The sequence below is a fragment of the Hypomesus nipponensis genome, chromosome 6, assembly GCF_054491055.1.
Source record: "Hypomesus nipponensis isolate SF chromosome 6, ASM5449105v1, whole genome shotgun sequence".
NCBI classification, from domain to species: domain Eukaryota; kingdom Metazoa; phylum Chordata; class Actinopteri; order Osmeriformes; family Osmeridae; genus Hypomesus; species Hypomesus nipponensis.
This window is the reverse complement of record NC_140366.1, coordinates 7,966,249-7,987,165: the sequence shown is the minus strand read 5'-3', so window position 1 is coordinate 7,987,165 and position 20,917 is coordinate 7,966,249. Positions and strand designations below refer to the sequence as shown.

The 20,917-nt window shown below is 50.1% G+C and overlaps 1 protein-coding gene across 10 annotated transcripts in view; it reads right to left on the bottom strand.

The window, feature by feature from the left end:
• The window catches only part of ppp4r4 (protein phosphatase 4, regulatory subunit 4), a 29,946-nt gene that overhangs the window by 848 nt on the left and 8,181 nt on the right, over nucleotides 1–20,917 (bottom strand). For 2 of the 10 annotated variants that reach the window (XM_084699976.1, XM_084699981.1), the window contains 22 exons: nucleotides 18,330–18,432; nucleotides 17,576–17,723; nucleotides 17,051–17,124; nucleotides 16,712–16,818; nucleotides 16,467–16,574; nucleotides 15,451–15,572; nucleotides 13,820–13,942; nucleotides 13,334–13,497; nucleotides 11,303–11,422; nucleotides 10,889–10,966; nucleotides 9,126–9,209; nucleotides 8,079–8,258; nucleotides 7,746–7,851; nucleotides 6,618–6,765; nucleotides 5,480–5,624; nucleotides 3,866–3,904; nucleotides 3,236–3,307; nucleotides 2,364–2,427; nucleotides 2,103–2,183; nucleotides 1,449–1,539; nucleotides 1,240–1,301; nucleotides 839–1,109 (listed from right to left, as the gene is read on the bottom strand). In XM_084699976.1, the coding sequence (XP_084556102.1) occupies nucleotides 839–1,109; nucleotides 1,240–1,301; nucleotides 1,449–1,539; nucleotides 2,103–2,183; nucleotides 2,364–2,427; nucleotides 3,236–3,307; nucleotides 3,866–3,904; nucleotides 5,480–5,624; nucleotides 6,618–6,765; nucleotides 7,746–7,851; nucleotides 8,079–8,258; nucleotides 9,126–9,209; nucleotides 10,889–10,966; nucleotides 11,303–11,422; nucleotides 13,334–13,497; nucleotides 13,820–13,942; nucleotides 15,451–15,572; nucleotides 16,467–16,574; nucleotides 16,712–16,818; nucleotides 17,051–17,124; nucleotides 17,576–17,723; nucleotides 18,330–18,432 (2,490 nt within the window). The other 8 variants (XM_084699974.1, XM_084699978.1, XM_084699975.1 and 5 more) reach the window with 6 other exon arrangements.

Below are 20,917 nucleotides of genomic sequence, written 5' to 3'. Positions count from 1 at the left end.
TAATTCAAACTGTATGGAAAGGGTTGTGTTTTCCCCACAATACAAATTATTAAGTGGCATTTTTTCGACAACCACTCGGCATTTATATTTAATTTCTATTTCTGCTCAGCGGGGTTAGAAATAGAGATTGAACAAGCAACTTCAATGGGAAATCACTCAAATGTCACGCACCATGCAATTCATGTATTCATTGCTGCCTAACTTATTGTTTTGAACACAGTCTATTACATAGGCCTAATATCAGAGTCGCTGTCAGTGGAACAGCCTATGTAATGACCTGGTTGCCAGTACAGTTAGCTTCTATGTTGTACTTACCACTCATATGCTCACTTTTTAGTCTTTGCGCTTGCTTTATGCCTTGGAAAACAGAATTAGCAGTGGTAAGTACTATGTAACTGCTATTAATGTATACTAAATAATGCAATATATGTATTGTTAATGAAACAATTGGTTTGGAGTTACTCTGGAATCATGCCTGGTAATTCCTACATGCTGCTTGATTATTTAGATCAGTGAGGGGATGTTAAGTGACCGGTGTAAGAATACCAAACTGGCCCCAAATCTGAGACACCCTCAGGCAGATCTGAAAAGATTGGATCACTCATAGGTGCTTGACCTTGATCAGCTATGATGGAACTTTCCAGCCCCTTTCCATGCTAAAACATTCAGTCATAGTTTTTATTTTTATTTTTTACTACAGATCTAAAAAGGATAGCTCTAAGAAAAATGTTTCATGTTTCACAGGAGCTTCCAGCACATTCCAAACACCTATCCAATCTTTCCGTATCTGGATATGCTGGAGGTGCAACTGGAATACGGCCGGCGAGTGACAACCCACATGGAAAGCTTCCTGGACTGGGTGTCCTTGCTCCCGTTGCTCCTGTGGTCCAGCGTGTTGCTGCGGTGGTCCAGAGAGCCGCTTCGGTGGTCCAGAGAGCCACTCCGGTGGTCCAGGGTGTTGCTGCTCCGGAGGTCCAGGGTGTTGCTGCTCCGGTGGTCCAGGCTGCTGGGGACGTTGCTGCGGATGAGGACGGGCATGGAGGAGGAGGACGGGGTGGGGGACAGGGACGAGGAGGCCACGCTGAAGTGGTGGCCGCGCAGGGAGTCGTCTGCAGGGCCACGGGAGAGAGAGAGAGACCCGCGTCACGGGGAGGAAGCGGAAGCGTCGCCATGACTTTGATAAACACACAACCCTCGTGGGAACTATGTTTGATGGGATGGTTTGAGAGGACGGATTACCGTTCATGGGTAGCATGGAGTTCTTCCCTGTTCCGGGACAGCTGCCAGATTCTTTCACCTTTCTGGGAGAGGCACAAAAGAAAGAGGGAAATGGTCCATCTCGTTTAGCACTCGTCAGAGAATACGATTGCGGTGCATTGCTACCATCGAGATGGACGGGGCTGAAGTGACAGGAAATAGACTTTTCGATATGGAAGGGCCGTGCTTACAGACTCTTGTCTGAATTGACCGTCTTGGGGGTCGTAGGGTGGCTGCTCAGAGAGCGACTCCGTGCCAGCTTGGCCTTCCTCATCTCCTTGCCTGCAGATTGGAGGGGGGAAGAGACACTGAGCATCCATACCAACAACGGCTTCACTGGCACGCCTCGAGTGATGGGCTCTTTCATAACACACTGAACCTTACTGGTGGTAAAGCTGGCTGAGACAACGAGTTTGCCCACGGGACGTTCTGTGAGGTAAACGGTGCCAAATGTTGAAATCTTTTTGTGCACTCATGCAATCAGACGTGCTTTGTAACTGTGACGGTAGGGACATTCAATTCAATGAGTACATTGTGCACTTGTAGCTTGTCTGTCTGTCTGGTTCCCTGTCTGCCTGTTTCTCTGTCTGCCTTCCTGTTTCCTTGTCTCTTTTTCCTTGCCTGCCTGTCTGCCTGTTTCTCTGTCTGCCTTCTTGTTTCCTTCTCACTTTTTCCTTGCCTGCCTGTCTGTCTATTTCCCTGCCTGCCTGCCTGCCTGCCTGTCTGTCTCCCTGTCTGTCTGTTTCCCTGTCTCCCTGTCTGTTTCCCTGTCTGTCTGCCTGTTTCCTTGTCTCCCTGCCTGTTTCTTCCATGGTTTCAGATCATGTCCACGTGGTGTCTCTTACCAGCGGAGGTGGACAGAGCCGCCCCAGATGTAGAACCTGACATGCCCTTGGTCCCCGCCAGCCCTGTCTTACTGTCCCTGCCTGCAAAACGCCAGCACAGTTAGACACGCCCCCCCCGGGGGGCCGGCCCGTTTTGCACCCCAGAAATATGGCGTTAGAAAGGCGGCGGGGGGGGGGGGGTCTGCATCATCACAAACAACATTATGCCGTGGTCTATTGTGAATGGAAGTGACGAGAGTGGGAGGGGGAAACTCCACGTACGTTTTTTCTCGTTGTGTTTCTCGTTGGTGAGCTTGGCTTCGCCCTGTTGCCGCTCCAGCTGTTCCTGAGAGGGAGGAGAGAGAGGTGGAGGGTTGAAGGAGCTCGCTAACCACTCTGGTGTTCCCTCGCTGTGCCCATTTCTACCCTGGACTGTTGGGTGTTATGTTGTCCTAACCCCTTCCTGGGCTGACCGGAACCTCACTCTTTAAAGCGATTGGGGTTTGTTTATTATTTTTTTTATTTAACCTTTATTTACCCAGGGCAAAGATCATTAAGGCTTGACAATGGTTTATCGATGGATTTAATAAGAAACACTTCTATCGTGATTTTGTTTTATGTTCAGGAAAATATTTCTTATTTTCCTTCTCCTCGTCCTTCAGTTTCTAACAGCTACCCTGCCCCTTTGCTGTTGCTTGTAGATATTTTAACTATGTTCCGGTGACTTCTAATGGTCTGTCAGAAGAGCTGTGGGACACACTATATTTTCCAGACTTTGAGAAACTGGGATCCCTGATTCGAGGGCACTCTTGCACTACACAACTGGAAATATCACAGTCAAACTGCTTTCCTTAAGTTAGACTTGAAAATAGATTATTTGAAATAGTTAAATTATGGTGAAATATGCGCGACTGTAGGCGGCAAAAAAAAAAGAAGCGACACGCGTTTTTCAAGCATGTGCCACTTCAAGTTCGTGCCACTTCAATTTTTTTATTGCAATGCCAGCAAAACAATATGAGAAGTGCTGGCTATGATATATGCCTTTTTCTGTTTCGTTTTTTTTCTCCAAGTTACAATCATTTGGGATGGTTTCACATATAGAGTAACAGTCCAGGATGAGCTACACAGTCGTATTTACGGAGAATAAAACTCACCATCTCAACAAGCAGAGCCTCCTCCTTCTCCTTCTTCTGGTCTAACAGGTCTCTCTCGTGCCTCTTGTGGTACTACACAGAAAACATTCGGACGTTCATAAAAAGCTGTCCGCCCAAAGCACACCTCACATCAGTGGACACGCTCTAGGCCTGGTACATGTGAGGGAGGGTCAATGCAGAGGGCTCCAGTGTTAGGGAGTCAGCTGGCTGAGCAGGTCAGGGAATCGGGCTGGTAATCTGAAGGTTGCCAGTTCAATTCCTGGCCGTGCCAAATTACGTTGTGTCTTTGGGCAAGGCACTTCACCCTACTTGCCTCGGGGGGAATGTCCCTGTACTCACTGTAGGTCGCTCTGGATAAGAGAGACTAAATGTAAATGTTATATGAGCAATACTGTGTGGTCCATGTGACTATTGTCTTAATGTAGGAAAGGGGAGTTCTAACTGGGCACAGGGGTCATTAACCAGGTGACTGTTTGTTGGTAATGTTGTCTTTCATACGGTACATGTTTATTTATCATTTGAGTATTTTGTGAACGTTGTTCCGTTGATGGGTGAAACAGCTCTTCTGTGTAGCATCAACAGTGAGATGTGTATGCTGTGGAATACGTCATGGAGAATAAGAGTTCTTACGGGTTCTGTGATGTCCATTTTGTCCAATTCCAACACTGTCTGAAAAAATCAAGACAAGCAAAATGACAAGCGAAACAACAAACACACATTACCCGGGGCTTGTTTACTTGTTGTTTACTTGTTTGCAGGATCGTTTAATAACGTTACAGCAACAGGATGATGGCTTTAAGGTATTAAAGTGGATGTGCAGTTCCACCAGGTCACAGGAAGTACCAACATCACCAAGTCTTCACAAAGTCAGAAAGTACTTCATGTTAAAGAGAGCCTGAGTGAGCTGACCCACTAACTCATGCTACTGCTTTTCTACACGGCACCTTGTGAACACACGAAGCAAGACTACAAAAAGGAAACCTGTCAAAGAAGAGAAAGGGAGGAAGAGAGTGAAAAGAATCTGGGTCAGGTGTAAAGATAATACGTTTAGACAGGCTGAGAAGGAGAAGAGATAGCTTTAAGATAGGAGATGAGGAGAGAGAACCAAGTAGGGGAACATTCCAGACCAGACGCTAAAGATCTCGTTACTACTATGTGATGCTGGGAGATACTATGTGATGCTGGGAGATACAATGTGATACTGAGAGATACTATGTGATACTGAGAGATGCTATGTGATGCTGAGAGATACAATGTGATACTGAGAGATACAATGTGATACTGAGAGATGCTATGTGATGCTGAGAGATACAATGTGATACTGAGAGATACAATGTGATACTGAGAGATACTATGTGATGCTGGGAGATACTATGTGATGCTGGGAGATACTATGTGATGCTGGTAGATACTATGTGATGCTGGGAGATACTATGTGATGCTGGTAGATACTATGTGATGCTGGTAGATACTATGTGATGCTGGGAGATACTATGTGATGCTGGTAGATACTATGTGATGCTGGGAGATACTATGTGATGCTGGGAGATACTATGTGATGCTGGTAGATACTATGTGATGCTGGTAGATACTATGTGATGCTGGGAGATACTATGTGATGCTGGGAGATACTATGTGATGCTGGGAGATACTATGTGATGCTGGTAGATACTATGTGATGCTGGGAGATACTATGTGATGCTGGGAGATACTATGTGATGCTGGGAGATACTATGTGATGCTGGGAGATACTATGTGATGCTGGTAGATACTATGTGATGCTGGGAGATACTATGTGATGCTGGGAGATACTATGTGATGCTGGTAGATACTATGTGATGCTGGGAGATACTATGTGATGCTGGTAGATACTATGTGACGCTGGTAGATACTATGTGATGCTGGGAGATACTATGTGATGCTGGTAGATACTATGTGATGCTGGGAGATACTATGTGATGCTGGTAGATACTATGTGATGCTGGGAGATACTATGTGATGCTGGGAGATACTATGTGATGCTGGGAGATACTATGTGATGCTGGTAGATACTATGTGATGCTGGTAGATACTATGTGATGCTGGGAGATACTATGTGATGCTGGGAGATACTATGTGAATGCGGGGAGATACTATGTATTGCTGGGAGATACTATGTGATGCTGGGAGATACTATGTGATGCTGGTAGATACTATGTGATGCTGGGAGATACTATGTGATGCTGGTGCTCCTTCCGCCCTCACCTTGCGGACGGTGGCCACCACATCCTTGTCCTTCTCTCGACAGAGGAGCTTGCGGACGCAGAACTCCAGTTGCTGCAGGAGGTGCTTGTCTGCGGGCAGCCGGATGGTGGAGCGCAGCCGGGGCAGCATGTGGCACAGTTTATACCTGGGGCCAAATACACAGTACAGTTAATACCTGGGGCCAAACACACAGTACAGTTAATACCTGGGGCCAAATACACAGTACAGTTAATACCTGGGGCCAAATACACAGTACAGTTAATACCTGGGGCCAAATACACAGTACAGTTAATACCTGGGGCCAAATACACAGTACAGTTAATACCTGGGGCCAAATGCACAGTACAGTTAATACCTGGGGCCAAACACACAGTACAGTTAATACCTGGGGCCAAATGCACAGTACAGTTAATACCTGGGGCCAAATATGCACCCAGTTCAAGTCCTTTGGTACTTTGATAAACAACCGTCACACCTCCACCCTGCATGTTGACACAATCTACAAAAAGACCCAACAGCGCATGTGTCTCCTCAGAAGGCCTTAACCTTTAAAGGATTTGAAGTGACACAGGTCATTCTATCCAGAGTATACCAGTCACTGATAAGAGACGCTTTCAACATCACATCTTGGTACGGCATCCTACCAAACAAATGCAAGAGAAAGCTGGATAGGATAGGCCAGGCAAGAAGTTAAGATCATAGGCATCCCACAAAAACAGCCATCTGATCTTTATACACAAGCAGTGGAAAGAAAATCCAACTTCCTCATCCAGGATGCCTCCCACCCTCCTCCACCAAAGCTTTGAGCTATTACCATCAGGAAGACGGTTCTGAGTGCCTCTGGCTAAAAAGTCATTATACAACAAATCCTTCATTCCCAATGCAATACATACACAAAACTCATGCTACGGATACATCACACACACTCTGCCTTCGATCCAAAGAAAATGTTCTAACAAGGCAACACATTAGACAGTAAAGCATTTTGAATCTTGAATCTTATACCCGGGGCCAAATACACAGACACTGTTAATACCTGGGGTATTGGCCTGATAGAAATGGGTCGATGCGATACGTCAAGACAAACTGAACCACATGAGTCAGATGGTATTTCTTCCTCTGTGGTACGGTAGCGTACCTGACGTTGGCCACAGGGTCGTTGACCAGCTCCAGGGCTTGGATGAGGAAGTTTTTACAGAAGTAGGATTTGGAGAAGAGCTCGATGGCGATCTCACAGAGGTCCAGGTAGCGGAGTCTGTTCCAGTAGCTTCTACCCTGACCCAACTCTGGAACGGAAGGCAGAAGTGGGCAAACTCAATTAGGGCCTAATAAACGCCTGTTTAACGAGATGAGTTAGCTACAGTACTTAACGTGAATAATACAGCACAGGTACAATTAGATAATGGGAGTGTTTAGGAGTCCAAAGGTAACACTATCTTTCGCATTCAAACTGACATCTATATTTCAGTGTAGTCAACCGTTTCTGTTTTCAGTGTAGTCAACCGTTTCTGTTGTCAGTCATTTACAATGTGTCAGGGAGTCAGATGGCTGAGCGGTTAAGGAATCGGGCTATTTATCAGAAGGTTGTCGGTTCGATTCCCGTCCATGCAAAAATGACGCTGTGTCCTTGGGCAAGGCACTTCACCCTACTAGGGTACTTACTGTAAGTCGCTCTGGATAAGAGCCTCTGCTAAATGACTAAATGTACAATGTACATGTGTCTGTGTAAACACAATACTGTATATGGACACAGGTCAGCTGGTGCTTGACATATCATGTAACCATCTATTGTGTGTGTGTCTGTGTGTGTGTGAGAGATGTGCTATGCAAGGCTGCCTGTACTCACAGCCTCTCATAACCTCTGCCTGTGTCTTTTGTGGTATGGTGTAATAGGCACATTGTGTGGGTTTCTTTAGCCGGCACACGGTGATGTGGGTGAGAGGCTGCACTCTGTTATCTGTCAGAAGCTTACAGTTACAATGACTGTGGTCTGTGCTAAGGATCTGGGAGAGTGGCAGGTCAGTTATTTGTCGGGATAGGTTGTGGATATTTGTTGAGTTTTCTTTATGTTTCCGGAATATTTAATATATCGTTGAATCTACCTGAACGATTATGTTTGTTAAACAAGTCGCTTTGACATAGGGCTTAGCCACTGGAATAACAATTTTAAAAGCGTACTGAAAGTGAATGAAGGCTACTTATATCTTTTGGTTTCTATCTCTGCCTAAGTGTGCGTACCAGAGGGAGAGAAAGAGAGAGTAGTCACCTTGCAGCACTTTGCCAATGATCTCTTGTCTCTGCTCCTGCTTGCGGTTGTAGCGCAGGAACATACACAGTGTCCTCGCCGCCTCTTTCTGGACCGGGAGAACATTCTGGAACCACGGTGAAAAGGAAATACCCATTTATTACGAATGTGTCCTAGCAACTCACTCATAGCTCAAGCGTCGTTGATCGCAAAACGATCTCCTTGGTGCAGATGGATTTTTAGTTTGAGGGTGGATGTGAGAGCATGTGAGAGGATGGGAACACAGGTTAGTTGGAGGTGGACATTATGGCAACACTTGAGTGTGTGTGCGCGGTGCGGTGCTTCCGCCCTCACGGTGGTGGTGACGATGGCGAACATCCTCTGTAGGAAGCGGAAGTAGATCTGGTCCCCGGACACGACGCGGGGCAGACAGGCGTAGCGCTGCAGCAGCTTCTCGTGGACGCGCCAGCGCAGGGACGACGCCGCCTTCTGCTCCGCCGCCGCCAGCGCAGCCACCAGGTCTGGAACGTTCACCTGCTGAAAGCCCCCCCCGCGTAGGGAGGGAGGGAGGGAGGGGGGAAAAGAGGGAGGGAGGGAGGGAGGGAGGGAGGGAGGGAGGGAGGGAGGGAGGGAGGGAGGGAGGGAGGGAGGGAGGGAGGGAGGGAGGGAGGGAGGGAGGGAGGGAGGGAGGGAGGGAGGGAGGGAGGGAGGGAGGGAGGGAGGGAGGGAGCATGAGGAGAAGGAGGGGTTTGGGGTCGGTAGAAGACCGGAGAGTGGGGGGGGGGAGAGAAAAGGAAATCCCAAGATGGAGGAGTGGTGCATGTTGTTTGAAGAACGGAGAGAGGGAAAAGGAGATGGGGACAAGAAGAAGGAAGAAGACGGTTATATAAGCGAAAGAGGAAAAGGCACGGAGATTGCATCAAAGGAAGTCAAAAAAAAGTAAATAATAAATAAATAACAGATACAGGAGAGATAGGGAGGGAGTGGGGGGGGGGTGGGGAGAGAGAGAAGACAGGGACAAGCAGGGAACCATTAGGATGAAAAGAAGTCAAGCAAAGGGAAGAAGAGATACTGTCCACAAAGAGATAAAGAACACGATAACAGACCCGGTTGCCAGGGGGAATGAGTATTCAAAGGCAGAATCTAAATGGATAAAACACTAACGGATAAAAGAAAGAAGCAAGGCAGAGCTGGAGCAAAAACAGTCCTAAAGACACAAAACCCGTCTCTGACTCAACACACCCAACAAGGCACGCAACCCAAACTCCCCCACCCCCCCCAAAAGAAAAACAACATGCAATGCCATGGACCTGTAGGTGCACTGCCCCCACCCCACAAGTAGAGGGAGCGGTGAGCCCAGGCACACACACGCAACAACCCAAACAGGTGAAGAGCCCTTACCTTGCTCTCCAGTCCTGCGCCCTCTCCTCTTGACGTCGCCAGCTCCAGGGTCTCTTGGACATGGGTCAGAAAGGCGTCCAACACCTGCACCACAAACCACCCAGCGCTCAGTGTCGGACTGCACTGTTTACAGACGGCCCACTGTGATCAGCCATCAGATGGCTGCCTGAACTAGGTATCGAACCGCAACGGGTACTTTTGTTCCACAGCTCCTTTTTTCGTCCTCAGCGCACACGAGGAAAAACGAACTATGGCTGACCATCGACGCGCCCCCTGGTGGACCTGTCGGCGAATCGATCCCATTCATCGATCCAGCCACTACAAGGGGAGGACGAAACTCTCAGCGGTACTGCGAGGTAGCGTGGGATGGAAACGTCCCCCTGGAGACCCCCCCCAGCCAGCACATCCTCGGGCTAAACTGTTCTGGGGAGCGAGCTACTGGAACTGCAGCGGGTCATTCAACCTCCACCGCGCTTTTCTGTCGTCGCCAAATTGACCACTTACGGAGTGCGGCGGCCGGATGCTGAAGTACTTTGAAGTCCGAGCGCACGACACGGCCCGTCTTTGTCGTGCAACGCATCAGACTGCAGAGCTATCTCCGCAGCGCTGAAACAGTGGCAGTACTGTCTGTGGAGTGTTGACACGCGAGGCCGTAGAACTGTCTGTGGAGTGTTGACACGTTAGACCACGGTCCTACTGACACCATCGGCAACACCAAAGCAACGGCCTGGCGTGCTGCTCGGGGGATGCGTTGCCGCCGGTATCAAACGGCAGCCTTCCCAGCCCAGCTGCTCCGCAGGAGTGGAGGCGGAGCCGCCCGCTGTGTTTGTTCCTAACCCCGCCCTCCCCCTCCTCGGATGTGTGACTAACGCAGTCCCTCTGGCGAGACGGAGAGAGCGAGCGATGTGGAGAGTTCTCCCAGCCCTGGTCAGGGGGGCTGCGTTTGATAACGTGTCCGTCCCCCGCAGGAGGAGGCCAGGGCACACGCACACACAGAGACCCCCTGGAGACTGTAAGGCTCAGACCAGTTGGCAGGTCTTCCATCTGGGGGTCTAAACTGTGCTGGGAAGCTAGCTCCACAAACTGTGGCTGGTATTCAACCTCTAGCACACTCCCTAGTCAACGAGAAGGATTCTGTAGGACTTTGTACTTTTCGTGTGCTAGATGTTTAGGAACTAAAAGTATGGGTGCACCTTTGTGGTGCTGACACTGCGGTGCTTTGTAGAAGTGAGCCCACACACACACACCCTCCACACCACACACACACACACACACACACACACACACACACACACACACACACACACACACACTGGCAGTTCCCCCCTGCCCGTGCCTCCCCAATTCCTCACCCCCACCCAGGGTAACCCTACCACCACTATCCTGGGCTTCCCCAGACCAGTTAGGAATGTTCTCATCCTCAAGTTAGGGGAGCCCCGCGACGAGGGCTGGAGCGGAGCTAGTCACCCTACACTGTCAACACTGTCACTGTGCCTGCATACACCATGCCACTAGAGACAGCCGGGTCTGGTACTCTGTCTGTCTGTCTGTCTGTCTGTTTGTCTACCTGTCTGTCCACCTGTCTGTCTGTCTGTCTACCTGTGTTTGCCTTCCAGTCTGTCTATCTGTCTGTCTACCTGTCTGTCTGTCTGTGTCTGTCTGTGTCTGTCTGTCTGTCTGTCTGTGTCTTGTCTGTCTGTCTGTCTGTCTGCGTAGGTCATGCCAGGTTTTTGAGAAGCATTTCAGGTTCATGGAACTCTCACCTCTAATGAGTCATCCTGCAGTAACACCACCAGCTCCTTGTGGATAAAATGCACGTTGGGCCCCAACAGTTTGACAATCTGGAACAGGGAGAGTTGGATTAGTAGCAGAGGACAAGTAAGAAAATGAAAACACTTTTTTTCCCCTGCACACGCGAATAATGAGGGGGAAAAAATGTAATTTTACAATCTAGTCATCAAAGATTTACAACGAATCAGATGGGTGACTCAACGGCGAGGCAGGAGAGTTTGGAAGGGAACATGAACCAGCAGCCTGGCTCCCACAGCCAGCACGGAGCTGGACCAGCATAGGCCGTGAACTGGGACTTCTACCCTTCTACACCCTGCTGTCGAATCAAGTTCAGTCCACAAAAGGTCGACGGGGGTCGGCTTCCGGAATGTTCCGCGGTGTCTCACCTCGTGGAAGCCGTCTGCCACCGTGCGTCGCACGCTGATCTCGGGGTCGTGACACAGGCTGGAGAAGGTGGGGTACAGCTCCGTCAGGAAGTGGTTGGGCTCCGCGAACAACACCATGGCCTGGGGAGGAAGTGATGTCGATGACAAAATGTGAGACAGTGTATGGCTACTGGGAGAATGTGCTCGACTGGCTGTAGCTTTGCGATGCTGATACTTTGAGCCAGGACAACTTTCATCAGTCAAAGCCCGCCGTTCCTTGGTTGAATTATGTAAGGAAATTGCAGTCATTACAGCAAGTCTTGTTTGTGGGATTCAAAGAAGGAAGACAAGCTACTTAACAGAACTACGTGGGGGCTTTTATAGTCATTTTACATATTTGCCAAACTAGGGCCGCCGAAATGCTGAAGTGGCACAAAATGGCAATCAATTACCACTTACAACACTGACGAGCTGGCTGTTCCACAAACACATTTTGACAAATGAAAAACCTTGGAGAGAGCGCGCGGCTGGGTGGCGGAACGCTTTTAGCAGCAGCAAATGACTGCGAGATCACGCACAAAAGAGGGACGAGCATCAGCAACCGCTTACAAATACACAAGCGCATTCTAATCTTCTCCCTACGAGTGCTAAAAAAGTTTTTCTTTTTTTTACTCTCACTTACATCACTTTTTTGGGGGGGGGTTGCTACTGAAAAAGAGGAACGTTTGTCCGAGCTCGGAGCGGCCACGGGGGGGGCTGAAGCGGAGTGCATTCACATCCAGGCGCCGCTACTACCCAAGTGGGTGATCCATTATTGAGGCGGCGAGGGATCCGGGCACACCTTGCTGGTCCAGGGGGAAGAGACCCGGGGCTGCTGGAACAAAAGGGCTGTGGACAGGGCCTCCGAGGGAGCTCGCGCTGGGCCTTTGTTCCCCCGCGCCTCCCCTGAGTGAGTCCCTCTATTATCCTCCTGACCTCATTACATGGGCCGTGTGGGTGTTGGCGGGAGTGTCTATGGCTAATGTGTGCGTGCGGCAGTCTGTGTGTGTGTGTGTGCGTGTGACCGATGGTGTGACCATAGGACAACCTTTTAACTCCCTGCTGCTGACAGAGCCTGACAAAGATACCACAACCCAGGTCAGGGAGCGGGCTAAAAATACACACACACACACGCACGCACACACACACACGCACTCGAGTGCACGCAAGTTGACCCGCTCGCTGGAAAAGGTCACATGTAATAACGACCAACCACAAAGCTTTGGGAAAAAATGCTCCACTTCTTTTTTTATGTATTTTTACACTTCAAGAGACTAGATCAGCACTGTCAGCTGCAAGACAACGCAGCGTCACACGCGAGCCAATCCAAACAACTGTCCTCGCTTCAGTACCTTTCCTACTTTCCATTGGACGACGTGTGTTCTGACAAACGTGGAGGTAGGGTGGGGTGGGGTCTATTAATAACTGGACAGAAACAGCCCAGATTAGTTTCAGATAGCACCGTGGCAGGTTTGATCTCGAATGCGACGCCAGACTTCAGAGGTCAGTCCACACAGAATGTGTTTGTCTGTTTGTGCGTGTGTCTCGGAAGAACTGTTCCCACTGGAACACATATCTGTTTGTGCGTGTCTCAGAAAAACTGTTCCCACTGGAACACATATCTGTTTGTGGATAGTAATAAAAAACTGGCTATATTTAAAGGGGGTAATACTTGAAATACATAGATTGGAGTGCTATTTGATCTCTGCAGCCTTCTGTGAGGTATTGTTAAGTGCATATAGTAAGCGAAAGGCATCTAAATGAGTCCAGTATGTCTGAATGTGTGTGAGATACTTCGACCCATGTTTTGACCGATGCAGACTACTGGAAGAGAGTTGTAATCAAACCCAAAACACGGCCGAAATGACTACCCATTTCAAACCCCACGTACTGTAGGTGGCAGGTCTCCCAAGGCCTCGCACTCGGGCCGCATGTGTGAGAAATAACACTAATCAGTCCTCGAGTGCTTGTGTGCTCGGCCGCCCCGTCATTGGGGGTCCGGGTCTCACTCACGGGGAAGTTGTAGGCGCAGTTGCGGCGCACCAGCGCGTACTTGCTCTCCAGCTCCAGGGGGTACGCCTGGTTCTCCGAGTGGCCGTTCTCGTGCTGCAGGCCCAGAACGCACAGCTTCTTGTAGAACTCCAGGAACCACAGGTGCTGCTCGTCTGTGAAAGAGGCTGCGGGGCCAAACCGCCGAGGTACGTTAGCCCTCCCCTTTGAGACACGTCTCGATGTGTCATCGACTAGAATTGAATTGTTTTGGAATAAACGTCAACCTCCATGTATGCATACAGTTGTGTCTCTTGTTACGACGTCAAATACACATATGTGGGAATGCAATTGTTTTGTACTCCTTGAGAACACATGCAAAGGACACGTCCAGAGTTTAGTGCGACGACTAAGTCGTTTTGGAGCGTTTGAGAAATGTAACAAAGAGCTGTTCGTGCCATTGCTGGTACCTGTAACAGCTTGATATGTCTTCCCAAAAACAGAACCTACCGGAAAGTCCATGACAAAGCTTGCCATACTGAAATGACAGAGAAGCCAGAACTGCCTCGTCGGCTTTGAAGCACTTTTCACAGAAGGTCTTCACCAGCGGGAAGATAACACGGGTTCTGTCGTCTGAAAGGGAGAGCAGGCGAGAGGTGAGACAGTTTGACAAACACTCTATATTTTGGAAATCCTACAACGTACAACACACACTTCTACACGGCTGCACTTTCCTTGACGCTAAGTATCGTGTTGTGTCCAGTTTTCTTGAGGTCACAAATAACGGGGACTAACGGTGAATTAAAAAAATGAAGCTTCACCTCTCCTGTCTTCTAGAACCTGCCATGGCTAGTCATTCTAAGAAGACGGAAGAGGAGCCAGGTTTCGGAAGAGAATTCAGCCCATGTCCTTGAATTCCTGGCACGTTTGCCCAGGCCTCTTTAAACATGCCAGACTGTGGGCTGTTACAACAGACAGCAAAGTCAGAGGAAGCGGCAAAACTATCACGACAAGTGTAGTATTTGCATATCAAAGTACTTCTGTGGGGGCGTATGCGGGCGTCTTGAAAGTGTTGCGGAGGACAAAAAAAAAAAAAAAAAGAAGCTGGCGTTCCCCCACAGACGAGTCCATGCCTCGATGTTACGGGCTCCATCAGGCATTTCATGGCTCGAACACATTCTTCTCCAGCAGAGGAGAGATCTCTTCAGAAACGACTGCCTATCACAACACGCCGTTTCTTTCTCTTTGTGACGTTGATGAACTTTCCTTGGCTTTTTTCAAGTCCTCAACCGAACAAGGGATTAACATAATAATCGTTCCGTACCTCTTAGGGGACATGAATTGCATGCCAAGCAACCCGCCGACAAACAGTCATGCTGTTGCAGGGGACTTTTTTGTTGGGGGGGGGGGGGGGGGCAGCCTAGAAATGTGCTCCTCCACCTTGGCGCATGAATGAGAGCAGGCTGTGCCAGCCAGCGAGTGCAGCCCAGCGGGGAATGGCGTGGGCTGGCGGTGGGAGCCGTGTAGTAAGAAGACAAGCGGCGTGGGCTGCAAGCTTGAGGAGAGAGAGAGACATAGACAGAGAGAGAGAGGGAAAGAGAGAGAGACAGAGAGAGAGGGGGAAAGAGAGAGAGACAGAGAAAGAGGGAAAGAGAGAGAGGGAGAGAGAGAGAGAGAGAGAGAGAGAGAGAGAGAGAGAGAGAGAGAGAGAGAGAGAGAGAGAGAGAGAGAGAGAGAGAGAGAGAGAGAGAGAGAGAGAGAGAGAACGTGTCGCCACGCAGACAGCTCTGTGGGCTGTGTGAGCGATGCAGTGAGCCTAACCGCACACACAGAAGCATCAACCTCAATCCTGGCCTCTTTGCTTCCCGCAGTGGAATTTCATTTCAACAGATTGTTGAAGATGCGGCTGTTTGATGTGGGAATTGCTGGGTTGGAAAGTTGAATTGCGAGTCTTTTTTTTTTCCGAGGTTCATTCAAGTCTCTCAGTGAATATCAAAGTATCTTGTAAATAAGTTGTTACAAGTTCATAAGCCGGGTTAGAGGTTTAAGGTTGTGTCGGATGATGAGTTTGTTAGCTATGGTTATCCTACAAGGGTACTCGTGGTTGGGTGTTTCTAGAAGGATCTAAGTGACTTCCTCACCGCTGTCAAACATCTCCAGCAGGTTGATGATGGTGTCGAAGGCAGCCAGGCGCACTGTGCTGCCCTCGTCGCGAGCTAGCTCCACCAGCTCTGGTAGCACCGCTGCCTTGGTGTGGTCCAACCTGGTTCACCAACCGAGAAAAGCTCATCATTACATCTCACAACATTATCACTTCAAGAGGACATCAAACGCAGAGCACTCGTATCAGCTGCATTCTTTCACTTCTCAGCTTCTTCTCACCCGGAGGGGGGAAATAAAAGAGACGAGGAGTATTGATCTGCTGCCATGCATGCACCCTTCAAGTACACCCGGCCTACTGATAAACACAGCAGTGTGCAGTTTTGGGAGTATCTAGTCAATATGTATCCATTATCTCCTGTGTCATTAAGCATCAATTCCATGGTAAGCAATTCTCTTCCCCTGGCAGCTTTCTGATTGGCTAAGCGTCGAGGGGCATTTGAGCTGCACGGGAAGCCGGGCGGAACTTGACAAATGGCTTTGCCGGGGCCTGTGCTTCGCAGGGACTGCAGTCTGTCAGACCTGGAGGGCCTCGGACTGGGAGTCCCTGGAAGAGAGGCAAACAGAGTCTGTGGCGTTACCAGAGGCCTAACCGCGGGCCAGATTCTTCTCCTCGAACCCTGCTATACAGATACCCTGCTCGCTTCTGACACAAACACTTCTACTGGAGTTTCCTACAGTGCTTTCAATTTTGACTCGTCCCGGTGTCGTCTTGGGTGGATGGGTGGATGGTTGGAGGGGCAAGGTAATAGGGAAGGCGATTGTCGGGAAGTTTGTATGTACAGTGTACAGTAACTGGATGTCTGTTATGGGCTGTCAGCTAAGGAACTGGTGTAGAAACCTATTAGGCACAAAACTGTATTTGTGCATTTGTTTCGATTTTGTGAAAACAGACTCAATGTAGGCATTCAAACGCCATCCTTGTGTCTGGCAAACGGGTTTTGCCTGCACTCCTAGATGAAGGGCACCTCCCGTCTTGGCGGTTGTTGTTGTTTACCCGATGCCCCTGGCGATGTTCTCCAGCTGGCGGCACATGCAGGAGCGCACCTCGTACTCCACGTCTTGGCATAGCGACCTCACGAGCGGCAGGAGGTCTTTCTTCACTCTTGAGCACAAATCGAAAGAGGGAAGAAGAAAATGAGACGGCAAACCCCCTTTGACCCCCTCCTTTCTCGCGGCACACCCAGGCACCGTGTGCAAAACTCAGCGTGGGAGGGAAGGCACTCCTGGGAGCAGACTCACACGGGGGACTCGAATTTGCAGGCCACCTTCCCCAGGATACGACAGCTGGCCAGGCGGGCCTGCAGGGACTGGGAGAGCTGGGCCTTGGACACCAGCGGACTCAGGATCTGCAGGATTGGACAGTGGGGAAAAACGGGACGTTTCAGATCCTTGTTTGGGCGGGGCATACCTTCTGCGACGCTGCACTACCAATGAAGAGGCCGTGTTGGGAAGGGGTCAAACGTGGCCAGGCATCCCGGCCCGTCTTCAAATGTGTGAACCTAACAGTGGATCATTGGTTTTGTAGTGGCAGTGTAAGCACGTTGGTTAAGCACTGAGAGCATGTCAGTTTGATGTTACCTCCTGCCTGATGGTCTCCTTCGGTAAAGCGTCGATCGCTGACAGCAGCGTCTCGAGCCAGGCATTGCTCACTACTGTTGGCAGGAAGAAACAGAACGTGAAGGAATTAAAACACACAGAACCGACGCCACGGAATGTTAGCGAGGCGAGGTCTTAAATGCAGAGATCACCCCCCTGTGCCAGAGAGCATGGTACCCTGCCAACGCGCTGTGCTGCCAAACCAACGACAGTCAAGTCACAACTGCAGTCGCACCGCTGCCAAATTCAAACTGCCGCATTCACGCCCTCCCTCGCTCGCACGCAGACGCCACTTAATGCCAAGCGAAAGCAGCTCTCAGACACGTTTACTTGTCTTTTTTTTGGGGGGGGGGGGTACTCCCCTGTAAGCTGGCGCAGCGAGATCTTGAAACGAAAACCTAAGCAAAAGCGAGCAAACATTGTCTCCTCCCTCGCAGCGACGCCAGCTTGCGGCTCGGACCGACAGTTTGAATTCTGCCCCCCCCCCCCCCCCCGCGTGTTGCTGACCTGCGTCTCTGTGGTCGAGGTTGAGCAGGACGATCTGCAGGATGGAGTGCGTGTGCGTCTGGATCAGGACGATGTCGTCCTGGAGCACGGTCAGGAAGGAGACGGCCGCCGCTAGCTGCATGTCCACCCCGGCCACGTGCAGCACCTCCTGTGTCAGGGGGGGGGGGGAGGGGAGGGAGGGAGGGAGAGGGAGAGGGGGAGAGGGGGGGAGGGGAGAGGGGGAGGAGGGGAGAGGGGGGAGGGAGAGGGAGAGGGAGAGGGAGAGGGGGGGAGGGGAGAGGGAGAGGGAGAGGGAGAGGGAGAGGGAGAGGGAGAGGGAGAGGGAGAGGGAGAGGGAGAGGGAGAGGGAGAGGGAGAGGGGGAGGGGGAGGGAGAGGGAGAGGGGGGAGGGAGAGGGAGAGGGGGAGAGGGGGGGAGGGGAGAGGGGGAGGAGGGGAGAGGGAGAGAGTCTTTATTATTGGTTCTTCATGGGAGTTTGTCGCCACAGTTTGTGCAGAGCCTCCCATAAACATGTAGGTTACATGGATGCACTACGAACACATTAGCATGGCACATACTCAGGAAAGGTTGGGCGTGTTTGACAGGTATGAAGTCACACGCAATGTTAGCAATGTTAACACAAGCGTCTTTTGGCTGAACTTAAGGCACATGAACAAGAACTGAAATCCTTTGGACGGCTGTCTGTTGTTGAGTTACTAGTGACATTCAGTGCCTGTACAGTATCATTTTGAACAAGCATGAGGTTTGGGCCTACCCGGACTTTTGGCACCACCCGACGAAAGGTCTCTGCTGGGTTTTGGCGAACCAGGTTTGGCAGATTGATGATAACACTGGCTCTTTGGACATCCTGACCGGAGCTGGGGGAAACAGAACCAGGGCACAGATCACAGGAGGTCGTACAGTGGGTGTGTGTTTTTGGCTGCAAATCCTCAATGTTGCTCCCGAGCAATGTTTCCATTATTCACCCACATTAACACATTCATTTCAATAGTGACAGAAAGGCTTAACAAATGGTCATCTGCCTGATTTGAGACGGGTTGGATGGCCTAAATGTTACATATGACATCATTTACACTTCCGCATCCATGGTGTTTTCTTAATTCCGGAACTTGAGATGCCCGGCTTGTTGGTGTGCGGTGTGTACAAGTCGTTTCAACGAGCGCCCCCCCCCTCCCCCCCCCCCGGCGAGAGACCATCCAGCGTCCTGTTCTAGAACCTTCAGCTGTCCCCGGGAGAACTGACAACGAGGAGAACAGGCGGGCTCTCCCTCCCCAGAGAACGACTCATTTGGAAGCCAGACAAGTGAATTATCCCAGCCTAATCCCACCCTCGGGGGCTTTTTAGCTGTAGGAATTAGGCCTAAAAAAACTCATCCCATCAAGTTATTTTGTCATTATTATGACAAAATAATAATGACCCCCCCCTTGCATGACATTTAGGATCTATATAGTCAATTCAGCATTGTGTGGTTTAGGGCAGGGCTAGCCAGCCCTGTTTCTGGAGAGCTACCATCCTAGAGGTTTTCAACCCTAATCCAGCACATCTAATACTATTGATTTAGCTGGTGGACAAGCTGGATGATCTTTGTTCCAGCTGGGTGATCCTTTAGGAGGGTAGATCTCCACAATGGGGGTTGGCCAGATCTGTTTTGGGCTGGGGCCTGTTTGCTACAGACATCAACAGCTAGCTTAGTCATTCAAGCTTCTGGAGAAACAATGGTCTACGCTTCAGAATGAGGTTAATTATTAGACTCTTAAAGCGCTACGGCTCATTATGGTATTCTCAGTCCTCTTATTATGAGCAAGTGTACATTTCCATGGAATTGCTTAATGGTCTAAACCGTCCATGAATTCAACCCCAGTTTCAAACACGAACACCGCTTTCTCACGCACAAAACACAAACGCATGTGACAAGATGTTGCAATTCCTGTAACAAGGATCCGGCGAATTGAAGTGGCAATTATGGGGTTCAGGACCACGGACAGCACCTCTCCGTGAAGCCTTGACAACCCGGGCCAGTGTGAACCAGTCTGTCGGCAGCTGTGGGGCCGCGTACCACACAGAGGAATCCAGGTTCCCCCCGGAGTCGATGGAGAAGCCTAGGAGCTCAGCGACCTAGGCTTTCGGAACAAAGCCTTTGCTTCAGCTACAACCGCAGAGCACACGCGAAAAACAAAGCCTGTACGCAGGCAAAGCTCCGACAATTAATAGACACTTGGGAAAGTGCATCGTTTTTGTGCCTGCGAACAAACACACTCATCCACCAACGGATTGTCGTAGCCCGGGTGTTTGTTTGTACCAGAAAGATTCCCACAGAGACGATGATAACGTCTGCCAGCCGTCTCAACTCAGAGGTACGTTGGCCAGTTTCCTGTTTCGGCGAAAGCGTGCCAATAAAGAAACGTCTCCCAAGAACAACTTTCTCTTCAGAGCTCACATAATGTTTCAAAACAACCCTGCACGTGCTTATCCCCATCTGCCTGTCTCAGCCCCCCCCCCCCCCCGGGGAGCCCCAACATCGTTTCATCCTTCCTGAGAGTTCCTTTCTCGGCCCTGTCGCCCTCCCCTGTGTTGTTGCTCTAAATAATGGACCATAAACAGGTATTCCATTTCTCTTTCGGGGTAGGTTTCCTCCCCCCTCCGTTGCATTCGTTGGCAGAGTGTTAGTTAATAACTAGGAGAAACAGCCTTTGGTCGAGGCCCAGCTCCTTGATAAAGGGAGGAAAATGTAGTCACGGCTGGTGGAACCTTTTTAAGACACAGGGCTGCATTGTTCCGACTCTTGGCTGCGCCGACGGTTTCGGGGTCTGTTTGGACATGTGGAGGTTAAGAGAGTGGGTCCAGATGGTATCTGGGAGCGGTGGAAGCAGGGATGGGAGGGGCTGTAAGGGGTCGGTGAGAGTGACTTCATCAATTAAAGGGCAGGTGTTGAATGGCCAGCGTAATGAGAGCCCGCTCCTATTGAGCCAACCCGGTTGTTAAAATCTCCTTCTGTGTGCTCAGAGGCCAAAGAAAGACACACCGACAGCCAGAGGCCCTTCAGAAAGTAAAGACACAAGCCGGCACATTTGTAATTAGGTTTGACCGCCGCATGAACGGCGATGCACTTGGGTTACACGCCCTAAACAGGGTAAAGGGCTTGCAATGGTCACTGTTGTCGAGGAAACCTTTCCCTTCTCTCCCCTTTCGGCAAGACTTTGGGGAAAATGGTGAGGTAACCAAAGTTGGGTTTACCAAACTATGAGGGGTGCTTGGCCACCAGATTCTGGGGATAGATCCGTGTGGCACCGTTTTGGCCTTTTAGGAAACTCCACAGCCCCTGGTGACTGGCAGAACTATCAG